This window comes from Amphiura filiformis, chromosome 18 (assembly GCF_039555335.1).
Source record: "Amphiura filiformis chromosome 18, Afil_fr2py, whole genome shotgun sequence".
In the NCBI taxonomy this organism is placed as follows: domain Eukaryota; kingdom Metazoa; phylum Echinodermata; class Ophiuroidea; order Amphilepidida; family Amphiuridae; genus Amphiura; species Amphiura filiformis.
The window spans coordinates 31,314,816-31,329,113 of record NC_092645.1 but is presented as its reverse complement, the minus strand read 5'-3'; the positions used below and the strand labels follow the sequence as shown (position 1 = coordinate 31,329,113).

The following is a 14,298-nucleotide window of genomic DNA, read 5'->3' as shown; positions in this document are numbered from 1 at the left end:
CGAACATATTCGGAGTCAACATGAAAATTGCATTCAAATTAGTACGATCATGCCTAGTCTTGGTTTAGCGGTTCTTCAGATAGATCTACTCAATACCGAGAAATTATATGTATGGTATTATGACTTCAGTCTGGTCACGAGTTGAAGCGTAAGCCTATACCTAAGGAAGCGAAACAGATCTTTCAATGTCTGATTTAATTATTTTTGTCCGCTTGAGTACGTAACAATTCACTTTTACAAAGTTATTCTCATTTATCGTAACCTTATATGGATTTCAAACACGAATTTCATTCCAATGGACATGGCTTAGCACGTTTTTATGACAGATATAAGTCCACAACAGTTGCGATGAAGTAGCTACGCATTATGCCAATGTTTATTAATGTTTATAAGATCGAGGTGGAAGTTTGTTATTAAAATATAATCTGATATATTTTAATTCAAGCTGGACCAAGCTGTTTTTAGTCACACGAGGCCTAATTTAGGCACGGAGTCTTTGCTAAGCTGCAACGTGGATACCATATCTGCAACACATTTTTTTAAAAAGACGAAACGCAACTTTGAAGGCTACGGTTTACACGGAATAGGCCTACTAAGAAGAACCAGCTAGATTCGTCGAAAGCTCTTTGAAATCTCCAAAGCCACACCTTGTTCAGGGACAGTTTGTTGGAAATTTTTGTTCATAAAGGAATGTGTTAAGATGAGCGGCTTACACGTGATTGCTATGTTGTGTGATTGAATTACAGGAATTGAAGGAAGTTTTAACACGCTGAAGAACATTTTGACGACAGCTTCTTAATGGAATAGGCTTTACAGCTTCGTTAATTTGTCTGTGGCACTTTTACCAACTTCGGATTTGGGTTATATAGCGCATTGTTGCAGTATTTTACGGTCCAGAAGAGGAATACCATTATATAATACTATATTGTTTACCATTGTACGGTACAAGAGAGGAATAGTCTTGTATGAGTATATGCTATTTGTTTTACACAGAAAGATGTAAAATTGTGAATTGGTTTTGACATGGGTATTGCGTGATTTACACCGATAAAAATGATGTTTGCTATTATATCAATGTAGATTGGTGTCGTTACGTAGTTGATACTCGGAAAAGAAAGCGAAAGGCCAAGGATATATACTTTGACTTCAACCTGGTAAGTATAAGCTAGTATAAACAATTGTTTGAATGATATTTGCTTATACCTTTGTCTCAAAGAGCGTGAGACCTTTTTAAAATAGATGATCATGTGGGTAATTAGGCTATTGAAGCGGTGTTATATTGTTTTTAAATACATTTGTCTCAAAGAAAGTGACACTTTTTGATATTGGGTTGCAGCTACAGTAGGGCCAATTTGCAGTAGAAGGTGCTATTCAAGTAGTATACTTAAAAGATACTTAATAAATACTTCAGATAACAAGGATCCCAGTCTCTTAAACATGTTTATCACAATCTCAATCACAATAATAATGCTTAAACTCTAAATTTTGCAACGGATAATGTTGTTGTGACAAAATGATTGAACCGTTTGTTGCACTGTATTGATGTTATGTGCACTAACACATAGTTGTCCCGAAAATACATGGTGTAATTTGTATAGAGAGCAAAGAAATTGTCTTTACCAAAAGACTAATTTGATAAGCACTGCAGGTTTATTCAAAGTACGTAACATCAAGAGAGTGCAACAAACGGTTCAACCATTTGTTCACAACTACATTACCCGTTACAAAATTTAGAATGTAGTTTTAGCAATGAATTTCAAAAGAACAATCAAGCATATATTGCCCAATGCTGACAGAGAGGACTGGTCCCAGGCCGGTAAACTTGATTTTGAGATTGGATGTCTGGAGAAGTTAAATGTATCAAAATTAAAACTTTTAAGAGACGCTAAAACAATCTAATACTGGAAAATTGCGTTTGGTGACAGGATTGTTAAATCAAATTGATCTCTGATACTTACCATAACTACTGGTTGGGCGTGTACCCATTGTGTCTCACACCTGTTTGGCAATATGTCTTTCCTTCTTCAATGTTTTCTTCTGATTCATTCATGTTTAATCAGGGATTCAGGCTTTTGCCTGAATTCATGCTTCTTTGTTGTCCAGATTTACGCAATTTCTTTCATTTTCATTTTCAGCCCGTTTTAGGGCCATTCTGATTATTTTCACGCGGTTTTTCAGGTTTTTCAAACGTGGGCTTTCATCCCTGTTTAATAGTGCAAGACCCAATGATAAGTAAGACGCAATTTACAATAGGTTACTACCGCAGCATTCACAAAACAAAAACATTTTGCCGAAAAATTGCGGGATTAGGCACGCAGCAGAGCACTCAAAGAAAAAGAACAATTTTGGTAAATAGACAAGTTTAAGAAACAGGAAAAAAGTTTGATAAACATGACCGTAAAGAGAATTTTGATATTTACACGTTAGACCAATAACTCTGGTGCCCTATGTAACATTTTATTGTTATGTTATGTTAAAAATTGAGATAGTCATATTTTGTAAAAATGTTGAGTCAATATCCTTAAAGGAGCTACAAACATTAATAACATCTGTTGTCTGGCAACCTTCGTCCGTTTTGGCTTAAAATGTTAACGTTAAAATTCTAGGTGCATTAAAGTGTTCATGTTCTTAACAACTACTCAACATTGCTCTTAAGGGTATACGAGGTATTGTTGGTCGAAGCAGCCAAAAAAACACGATTTTCATTATCTGAATCAACATATTATTGAAAAATAACACTTTGGGGTTTTGAAAAAGTTCATTCAACAAATCATATACTTTGAAAACTTGCTTAATTTATTGTTGTTAATGAGTTATGTACGTTTTACAAAAGTGATGTTGTTTCAGCCGTCTTTACAACATAACTCAAGAACCACAGGACCTACAAAAGTATATCTGTGATATTTGAATTCTTCTACACGCTCGCTATGAATTGAGCAATGCAATTTTGCTAAAGCTCACTACCTTTCGCAAGATGCTGTGAACTACTTCTTTTTTGCTGCTTCGACCAACAATACATCGTATAACCTTAAAGACAGCTGCAACAAGACGGAAATTAAGGTTGGAATGGAATTATGCAACCATGATTATGTGGAATATCAGAGTTATAGATGTGACATAATCATGGCTTCAATTTTTTCATGCAAACTCTAATAGATTATATTATTGCATGTTCCTTTTGGTCATTATAGCTAATTTTTTTAAAATAACATGCTTGATTTCGACCTTAACCATGTTAATATTTTAATTGAATTTACTCAATCGGAAGAGGTTTTCTCACACGCGAGAGTTAATTCAATTTCAACTTTGAATGCCTATTGTAAGTTAAAGTCAAAGTAAGGTGTTAATCTGAACATGATACCGCTACACATTCTAAATTCATGTTAAGTTCTTTCATGTAAGCCGCATCGTATATATATTATTTTTTAGACCGAATCTATAAATTTCTACCACAAACTAAGCTCCCAATTGACTCACTAATAAAACGCGGGGTATATAGTTTGACCAAAGACCTTCAATACAAGGCTATTGGTTTTATCCAGCGTTGGGTCCACTACGAATAACTCAAGTGTCGGTTAAGAACATTCAATTGAAAATAACACACAATATTGACCAACTTTTGAGTTATTCATATTTAGCTAACGCTGGGTAAAACTAATGACCTTGAATTGAAGGTCTTTAGTCAAATTTACCCCGCGTTTTATTAGTAAGTTAATTGGGGATCTCAATTTGAAGACCTGAGCGCAAGAAGACCGTAAGTCCACTTGGCCCCTCAACATGTATAAAGTTGCGTATAGTTTGGTAATGTTTTATACATGTTCAGGGGTCAAAACAAATCTTTCACAACCTTTCATGATGTTTTCACCCTGGAACATGTATGAAACATTATAAAACCCTAAGAAACTACACGTAACTTTAGTGTATAGGCCTACATGTTGAGGGGCCAAGTGGACTTACGGTCTTCTTGCGCTCAGGTCTTCATTTATAGTTTCGGTCCAAAAAAGTGTACTTTGTGGCTTATATGAAAGAACTTAACCATTAATTTAGAATGTGTAGATGTATTATCTTCAGATCAACACCTTACATTGACTTTGACTTACAATTGGCACAATTTAATTATTCAAACTTAAAATTTGATCAACCCTTGCATTTGATAAACCTCTTCCTGTTTAGCAGATTCATTTAAAGTATTAACATGGTTAAGGTCAAAATCAAACATGTTATGGTAAAAATTACGACAAAAAAGAACATGCGATACGTTGACAGAATGGTACAATATAATCCGTTTTTATATACGGGTTTTCCAGAATAAAATTACGATGGGTGCCTTTAATACACGAATACTGTCTCCTTTTACCATGTAGCCGAGATCCGTGCATAATTTGATAATAGGTAGCCTATCTTCATTCAATACATAAAAATAATACGCCCCCCTTTTTGCCTGCGATCGGTATCAAAAAGAGTAAATTATTTATAATGGACACTGTCAATATATAATGAAGTAATATTGCCCTCCCCGCTTTTTTTGGCATTGTAAATTGATTGAAAAAAAGATGAATCCATTAGTAAATTATTCATAATAGTTTATAATGACCGCTTTCAATTCCTTAGAAAATAATACTGCCCCCTTTTGACCACGTGACAAGAAATCTTACTTGACAATGGGTGTCTTCAATACAGGAAGAGCTCGTGTGTTGTTTAAAATAGATTGTTTCCTATTGGATGGCTGTCACATCAGACTACCGTCTAGATGCTTTCTGTTAAATGAAGTATAGTGTTACTTTATATTAACAGAAAATAACCGGGAAATAACGTGACCATTAACAAGTGGAAAAAAACATTTTTTTTGGAAGACCACAATGCAAAATCTGTTCATTAAATTTGCAAAAAAAAATAAATAGAAAAAGAAAAGAAACAAAAAAGAAAAAGAAAAGATGAATCCCTTAGGCGCCGAATATAAAACCATGTTCTACGGGCCCGACCGACCCAGAATTTTTTCTAATGTGGCTAAATTCATGAAAAATCAGCCGTTTAAAAAAAAAAAAAAAAGCCCGACCGCCCGACCCTACTTGAAAGGTGTTTTTCGTCGCCTTAGTAAAATATGACTACAATCTACAAATAGTTTCTAGTGGCCGACTTCAATTCCTACATAAATAATACTGTCCCCTTTTGACCACGTTACAAGAACTCCTTACTGAATTTGACAATGGGTGTCTTCAATACAGGAAGAGCTTGTGTGTTGTTTAAAATAGATTGTTTCCTATTGGTTGGCTGTCACATCAGACTACCGTCTAGATGCTTTCTGTTAAATTAAGTATAGTGTAACTTTATATTAAAATAAAATAACCGGGAAATAACGAGACCATTACAATGGAAAAAACAACAACTTTTTTTTGGGAAGGCCACAATGCAAAATCTGTTCATCAAATTTGTAAAAAAATAATAATAATATTTCATCTCATTTGTGTCAATAGTCTCAGATTGTTTTTTGCCATGGTACGTGTGTTAATAGAAAAAGAAAAGGGAAAAAAAGAAAAGATGAAACCCTTAGGCGCCGAAAATAAAACCATGTTCTACGCATTTTTGTGATTTTTTTTCTAATTTGGCTAAATTCATGAAAAATCAGCCGTTTTTTGGTCAAAATTGATTAATTTGGGCTGAACATTTTTAGAAAATATGTTTGCAAAAAAATCAGATTTTTTCAGATTTTTCATCTTTTGGTGAAAATTTAAGGTAATTTAAGCCTCCATAAAAAAAGAAAGAAAAAAACACACAAAAAAACCCAACAAAACAAAACAAAACAAAAAACACCCCCCCCCCCCCAAAAAAAAACAACAACCCAAAAACCCAAAAAGCCCGACCGACCGACCCTACTTGAAAGGTGTTTTTCGTCGTCTTAGTAAATAATGACTACAATCTACAAATAGTTTCTAGTGGCCGCCTTCAATATATACATAAAATAATACTGTCCCCTTTTACCACCTTACAAGAACTCCTTACTGAATTTGACAATGGGTGTCTTCAATACAGGAAGGGCTCGCGTGTTGTTTAAAATAGATTGTTTCCTATTGGTTGGCTGTCACATCAGAATACCATTTAGAAGTTTACTGTTAAAACAAGCACGGGAATCCTTTATGGTAACTCATATTATTATAGGCAGGAATAACAGCAGCTTCATCTTAGTGTTCGCTCAAAAATAAACGTATGGCAAAAATAAATACCCCAGCAAACACAAAACGTTTTCGACATCATTCGCAAAAGGTTATAAAAGGTTGTCAAAAATGTTTAAATTTCGGGTTATATAAAGGGTATATTAAGGGTATAAAACGTTTTCATAACATTTAAAAACATTTATTGATAATCTACTGCCCAACAAACACAAAATGTTTTACAGAAAACGTTTAAGTGTCGGGTTATATAAAGGGTATAAAAACGTTTTAATAACATTCCAAAAACATTTTTGAAAACTTGATACAAAACATTCTAAACAGAATGTTATTTTGGGGTTGAAAAATATTCTGCGAAAAATGTTTACCCAAAATATTTGCAATAACGTTTTAAAAACGTTTTCATGACCTTTATATAACCCGACATTTAAATGTTATTAAAACGTTTTGAATAAAATATTTTAAGAACATTTCTGTGTTTGCTGAGTGCAAATATTTTAACATAATGTTATTTAAGTGTTGACAAAATATTTGGAAAAAAACGTTTGCGAAATAATTTAAAATAACATTTTTAAAAACATTTAAAAAATATTGTTGTATTGTGTTTTCATATAAAACGTTTTCATGACCTTTATATAACCCGACATTTTAATGTTATTAAAACGTTTTTACCTAAACCAAAAGCCAAAATATAACTTATTTATAACGTTTTTAAAACGTTTTTGTGTTTGCTGGGACAGTAGCCCTACACCACGATCCACAAATCCGCAATTCACAATCAGTGCATTGAAATTTTCAAAATTTTGATCATTTGTGTCATTGTCAATAGCCTCAAAATTGTTTGGCATCGTATACCATTTTGATTGAAATTTTTTTTCTCTTAAGTTATACTGAAAATATGACATTCTCTGCATTACTAGAAATAAAATCCTGGAAAAAAATCGCTGCCACACCGACGTCATTTTCTATTGCAAATCATCTTTTAAACCTTCATGATTTTATTTTGTTTAGGGCCTAGACATTTGAAGTCGTTGTAAAAAATGATATTATGAAATAACAGTTAATTTCAATATCATAATATTAAACAGTACAGTGAGAAAACGAGGTAAGCCTTAAGATTCCTCTTCGTAACTCTGCACTGTTTACAAGACAAGTCATCATGGCATGACCGTAGCTGAAGTGTGGCAAAGAAGACTCAGATCAAAGTGATTTCCTGGTTTTTAGAGCCTCCTGAACGCACCATTGAAGTAGGCCAATAAGAAATGACTTGGCTAAATATAACACTAACCTTATGTCTTAGGTACGTGTCTTGTTTAGAAAATGCTGTCAATTCTACCCATTCCTATGTTGTAAGTACTGAAACATTTCACCATGTTCAGCAACATTTACGACGCACTGTAAGTGTCAGATTGTAAGGGCTATTAAGTCCCATCGTAAGTCATAAGCGCGTCGTAAATAGGTATTACGACGGGTTTGAACTTACGATAGACAAAAAGATTACGACGCGTCGAAAGTTTGACTCAAATCGACTACATACAGACGCAGTGGTAATAAACGTTTCGAAATATTATTGTGAATGAATGCGACATGTTACTTACAAAAATATTAAGCAACAAATGAACAAATGCAAGTGCTACAAACCAATCTATATGGCTGCCATTTTCTATATTATAAATGTATGATTATTACTTAAGCAGGAACTTAAGTTCCTTACAAAGATCACTATAACATTATTATCATTTTCGAAATTATGTTAAACTATTTAATATAAATAAATGAAAATTCGTTAACTTTCAGCCCCCTCAAAATGACGAAATAACCAAAATATTATAATTGTGAACGCGATGATACTTATAAATATTAAGCAACAAACGAACAAATACAAGTGATACATACCAATCTGTATGGCTGTCATTTTCTAAATTATAGATATTTAATTATAATAATATTTAAGCAAGAACTAAGGTACAGAGTTCCTGACATAACATTATTATCATTTCCAAAATTATATTAAACTATCTAATATAATAATGAAAATTCATTAACTTTCAACCCCCTTAACCATGTGAGTTGCATGTACATTCGACCCCTCATATAATTGGATAATACAGTATCTTATCCGACGAAAGGTCTCTTAGGAAGGTTTGAGGCTTTTACCCTTCACCACTCGGATGACACTTCAAATTAAAGAGCACAAAAAGTTAACCAAACTTCCATTTCTTCATGAACAAAGTTGCGATTACGTAATAAATACATTCGAATGACTGTCCCTACATATATGCCTAGTATTGGTTAAGTAGATCTTGAGATATTGGGGTTGGAATTTGAGATGAAATATTTGAACCGATGTTTTTGTATCTTAGTGAAACCTATTATAACAGTGTTAGTAGGCAAAGTATTAAGGTTTAACCAGACAAGGGTAACAGTTGCAAGCAAAGTTGTATATAGAATCCCTACCCATAAGGCATTGCGAGAATGGTTGATATACAAATCCCCTAAGCGTTTCTGGTACCATGGGTACTGGTACTGACTGCACTCTAAATTTTGCAACGGTTAATGTGTAGTTGTGAACAAATGGTTGAACCGTTTGTTGCAGTCTCTTGATGCTACGTACTTTGATTGTATTTTTGCATTTCAGCATTTTCATGACCATATTTCAGTAGAACATGATGAAAAACATCCACAGTCCAAATTTGGTGGGAATCGGATCATGAGGGACCGAGATATGGCCGCATGAATACCTAATTAGCCCCATTGAAATCAGGGTAAATTGGCCTGGTTCATAATTGTTTGGAACCAAATTTACACTGATTTCAATGGGGCTAATTAGGTATTCATGCGGCTATATCTCGGCCCTCATGATCCGATTCCCACCAAATTTGACTGTGATGTTTTTCATCATGCTCCACCGATACATGGTATTCAAAACGCTGAAATGCAACAAAAGTTTTTTGTGACGTCATCACTTCGGTATATGATATAATTACCATTAAATCATTTTAGTCTTTTGGTAAAGGGCTTGTAATTGTTAGAAGACAAGTCTTTGCTCTTTTACACCATGTATTTTCGGGACAACTATGTGTTAGTGCAATATAAATAGCCAAGAAATTACTTTTTCCAATTACGAACCCTTTTCCATTTTTTATTGCATTTATATTGTCATAGGCACTGTATGAACACAGGTTTATTCAAAGTACGTAGCAGCGAGACAGTGCAACAAACGGTTCAACCATTTGTTCACAAGTACATTATCCGTTGCAAAATTTAGAGTGTGGTACCGTAAAGGGAAAGATCTTTTATTCGCTGAAAAACAGCAAATCCTATTTGGTATCTTCTTAATTAACCCCATGAGTACTACCTGCCGATTGACCAAAAAGAAGTTTTCATTATCACTAAGCCCAATCAGCAACATTGTTAGAATAATTTCACCACGCCAAAAAAATGGGGTGAATTATTTGCAAAGCTCCATTCTGATTGGTGATTAAAGTGAAGATATCATGTAATTGACCAATCAGTGGCAATGTTAGATCGGCAGGTCTATGAACGTGTTGCTTATTATCTGAAGAGCAATTTTGACGTATTTTATTATTGCCAATTCCATGCTAAAAACCAAAGTCGAATATTTTGGCGCATAAAATTAATCCGATAAAATAATTGAAAACACATTACATCATGTTACATTAATCACGTTCTATTTTCAATAGATTTTAGTTTGTTAAAACATATTTCAAAAATGAAATTCACAAAATGGTCTGACAACTTTATAAAAGTAATGAAATGGCAGAATATAGTCCACCACAACCATGCCAACCCAAACTCTAACCCTAAAAGCTTAACCTCAACCTTAACCGCAATCCTAACTTGGCGGTAGACGTCATTTTTTCTGAGTTAAAATGCTAACATAGTGGTACACCATGTCCATGATAGGGCGCGGTCGCCGCACTGTCATATTGACAGACCACAGTGAATTATGGGAAAGCAGAATTTGTCGCCTCTGAGTTGTAAAAAGTTTTCAGCAAGAACTTATTTTGCTTGCACTTGTTGAAGGCAACTTTGTGAAGGCGATTGAGTGAAGTTAAATTCTATGTGAACCATTCACTTATAGCAACATGCGTGCGCCGTAGTACATTAGCAGCTGTTATACCCCAACAACATCTAATCCTGTTGGACTCCATTCTGTGTCCTGGAATTCAGGACAAAGTCATTGATCACTTTTAATTTTATTATAAACTTGGATACTAACCTAATTTTTTTTTGTCATCATGATACGACCTAAATCTCCAGCTCCCCGTGGATTTTCTCTTTGGAGACGTGCAGGCCTGTTCTTCGGTGCCAACATGGGGAATAAAGAGAGTCACAACAACACTGCTGATGGCGCAGATTGTGGACCAGATCATCCAGGTGCATCGGGAACCATGTCTGGGGTGAATTCTGTCAAATCTGGATTGGTTAAGCGGAAGGATAATAAGAAATTGAAGAAAGGAAAGCAGAAGGCAAATTCTATGACGTTAGGAGGTAGCGATGATTTGGCGACGACGACGACTGATTCGACAGGTGGATTCACGATGATTGGTACCCCAGGCATGGGTGGGGATCCCATGACGGCATCGCCATTACAGAGTTCAGGATCAATCAAACCAGGTAGGTCAATCAAAGTAATTAAGACGTGTGATGCAATCATCCAAAGCCAGACACTTGACGCTACAAAAAAGGTGCGACTTAGAACCTTTTTTGCCCTGTACTGCGGAACCATCTCCCAAAATTATCCCCCATCCGCATCTTCCTAAATGGTTCAAAAAGAACCATTCCCCGCCAAGATGGTTCTAATACGAACCATAAAAGGTTCTATCATCTTTTTTTTAAAAATTTTTATTTTGCAAAGAACCACTTTTGGCCAAGATGGTTCTAATACGAACCATAAAAGGTTCTATCATCTTTTTTTTAAAATTATTATGCAAAGAACCACTTTTGGTTTGGGAGCTTTTTACGTTCTGTAGAGAACCCTTTAAAACGGTTCCTTGGCAAAGAACCGAACCAAAAAGGTCCTTCAACCCATTAAACATTTCTTTGTAAAACAAATAGAACTATTTTTAGAACCTTATTATAAATATGAAATCTATATAGACTAATCAGTTCATTTCATTCATTTCATAGGCGACTATAAAATTTCTCCATGTACTAAGAAGCCAAAGTGGTAATGGCATCTGGCAGTAAAAAGTTGTCAAAGTCTGCCAAAAGATAAACCAAATACCTCATTATTCAATACTAAATTCTAAACAGATAAATAGAGGATTTTGTGTTGTTTAGCGTTAATACGCTTAGATATCTACACATTATATTCCAGTACGTTTGTTATTTCATGCAGCTTGGGAAGTATTTTAATATAAACATCTCAAAAAAAAGTAACTAACCCCCCTTAAATAATGGCCATTATTCAATAATGGGTGATTGTATTACAAATCTGTAAAATGCGTTGGAAGCAGAATTTATTTCTGCACATTTTGACACCTCATTTGCAACAATTGACTAAATATTGACGTCACAGCGTACATTTAAATCTATGTAACCCAAGATTTGAAAGTTGCAGTAAATTGTATTGATTTTGTATTCAGTGTAATGGGAGGAAATCTGTGTAATGATATCTGAGTGTTTTTGTATTGTAAAAATTTGTATATAAGTGTAACTTTCAAATCTAAACCTCACTTCATTAAATTGACTGGTGTTTTATTGTTTTCTGGGCTATCGTATCAAATGAGGTGTCAAAATGCGCAGAAATAAATTCTGCTTCCAACGCATTTTACAGATTTGTAATACAATATCCCTCTTTGAATAATGGCCATTATTTAAGGGGGGTTAGTTACTTTTTTTGAGATATTTATAATTTAACAGTATGACCCAATATTGCGTTTGCCCTGAATAGTGTTTACTTGAAATGATTCCAGTTATCATGGTAATATAATAGAAAGTTAAAAATGGAAATTCTGATTCACATCCTGCATACAAAAATACAACTTGACGAAAGGCTGCGGAAACGGCCAACGTTACTTGAATGTCTGTGGTATATGTTCTTTTTCTAATAAATGACAAAAATGTTACTTGAATGTCTGTGCCATAAGATTTTTCTTCTAATAAATGACAAAACAGGTTACTGGAATATCTGTGCTGTATGTTTTTCCTAAATAAATGACAAAAAGGTTTAGTAGATTTCGAAGTAGGTTTAGAATGGTGATATCATTGAATAGAAAAAGTTAGATTTTGCATAACAGTTAGAAGTAGTTTAAGAAAAGTACGGGTTATCCACAAAATATCAGGTTCTTTGAAATCATTCAGCAAATTTGTATGTAGAATCCTTTATGGACGCGCACAATAGCAAACTCATATTGCCTCACTAAGATCGAATTATTCGGTGTATTGATGTCTCTCTTTGCTATAATAAATACGATACTCGTATAGCGTTTCGTTAAGTGCCATTAATGTTATTACGGTACGACTAACAATAACTGTAATGGTAATTGACGGAGTGCTATACACGATACGAAGTTTATATAGCATTAAGAAACGCCAGTACAGGTACGCGAGTTTAGTATGTATTTTCATGGTATTTCTACACCAAGACACATATTTCATAATTATTCTGCTATTTATTTCTATTTCCTCTGGCAGATATGATCATCATGCATGTATAATTGTCATATGATGTTCTATGATGCAAATCGCCCACTATTTGACATTTATTGCAAGATTTTGTGATTTTATCGCACGATTGATCAAAATTTGAAAAAGAGGTCAGTCCCGACATGTCAGACACATGTTTAAATGTAGACACCCTTTACATGGTATAGTTTTTTGGTTAGGCATACAGAAACACACTCATGTCCTGATGTGATTATATAGGTTAAAGTGATCATGGCCACAAAATGTTAAAACCTGTAATTCAAGGTGAATATGAAAGAAAAGAAGGTCACTCCTGCCGACAAGTCAAATTGTCCATTTTACCCTCAACAAAATTAGATATCATATTATGCTCTCAGTCATTGTGCTGTTCCAGTTGATATCCAGACACCCCTTATGGAAGGCATAACCTTACTCTTCCACACAGGGAGTGTGAATTTCAAATGGGGTTACCTAAATGGGTCACTCCATTTAAAATCTACACTCCCTGTGTGGGAGGTTAAGGTCAAGTCTTCTATAGAGGGTGAATGGATTTCAACTGAAAAAGCCTTAATTGGGTCAAGTGACAGGAAGTTGTTAATCCAATATCAAAATTCCACAGGGGGTTCTTGTCTGACCAATGCGATTATTAAACTACAATCCCGGTCAAAATTTGTTGGAATACTTAAGTGTAAAAGTAGGACTGATTTAAACCTTATTTCCGTTATACTTGACACTAAAATTTCGCGTTCTTTAGTGTGAACCGTTTCCACCTCCCCACGAATTAATGTTGGATGTCTCTAGGGGTACATAACCAAAACAAAAACAAAAACACCCCCCCCCCAAAAAAAACCCCCCAAAACCCACACTTGCCAACATTAATCAGTGGGCATTAAGTACCCATGTTAAAGTGTTCTAACACTATTTTGACAGGGATTGTAGGGTGGTCATTTTGCGAACCAGAACAATTTGACAACTTGGTGAAACTTAACAACTTGGTTAGATATACCTTCACATTACTCATTCCTCACATGGAGTACAACATTATTACATACGAGGGTATTTCAGTAATTTTCAATCATTCTGTTTCAAGTAAGACATAATTTCATCTTATTCATTACTCGTTGATGGTCGATAGACGTCCCAATAAATCGGACTTTGTCACCGGTCAGTTCTACAGCATAGATATCCATGGCTAACGATGGTTAACTATGGAAACATGTTAAAGGACATCAAGAAAATGTTCTAAGTTATTTATTTTGAGCTCTTTCGAGACGAGTAATGGATATATTCTGTAGATTTAGGTTTTGTCTGTGACTGCTAATGTGAGGCCGTCGTAGGTCGTACGGGGCTCAAACTCGGTGGGTGGGTGTAGTTCTGTCCTGGCAAGAAGAAGTTTATGTTCGTTAAGTCATCCGACCCCGGGCCCCCTCCAAGGGGTCATTTGAGGTCAAATGACTAAAACTGTCATATGGGCATG

General features: G+C 34.6%; 1 protein-coding gene across 3 annotated transcripts in view; it reads left to right on the top strand.

Moving 5' to 3' along the window:
* The first annotated feature begins 283 nt into the window (after positions 1-283).
* Positions 284-14,298, top strand: part of LOC140140117 (tyrosine-protein kinase Yes-like) — a 68,518-nt gene continuing 54,503 nt past the window's right edge. For 2 of the 3 annotated variants that reach the window (XM_072161949.1, XM_072161948.1), the window contains exon 1: positions 10,193-10,808. In XM_072161949.1, the coding sequence (XP_072018050.1) occupies positions 10,430-10,808 (379 nt within the window). In that variant the 5' untranslated portion in view covers positions 10,193-10,429. Of the gene's footprint in view, positions 1,155-10,192; positions 10,809-14,298 lie in introns of those variants that run through there. The other variant, XM_072161950.1, reaches the window with a different exon arrangement.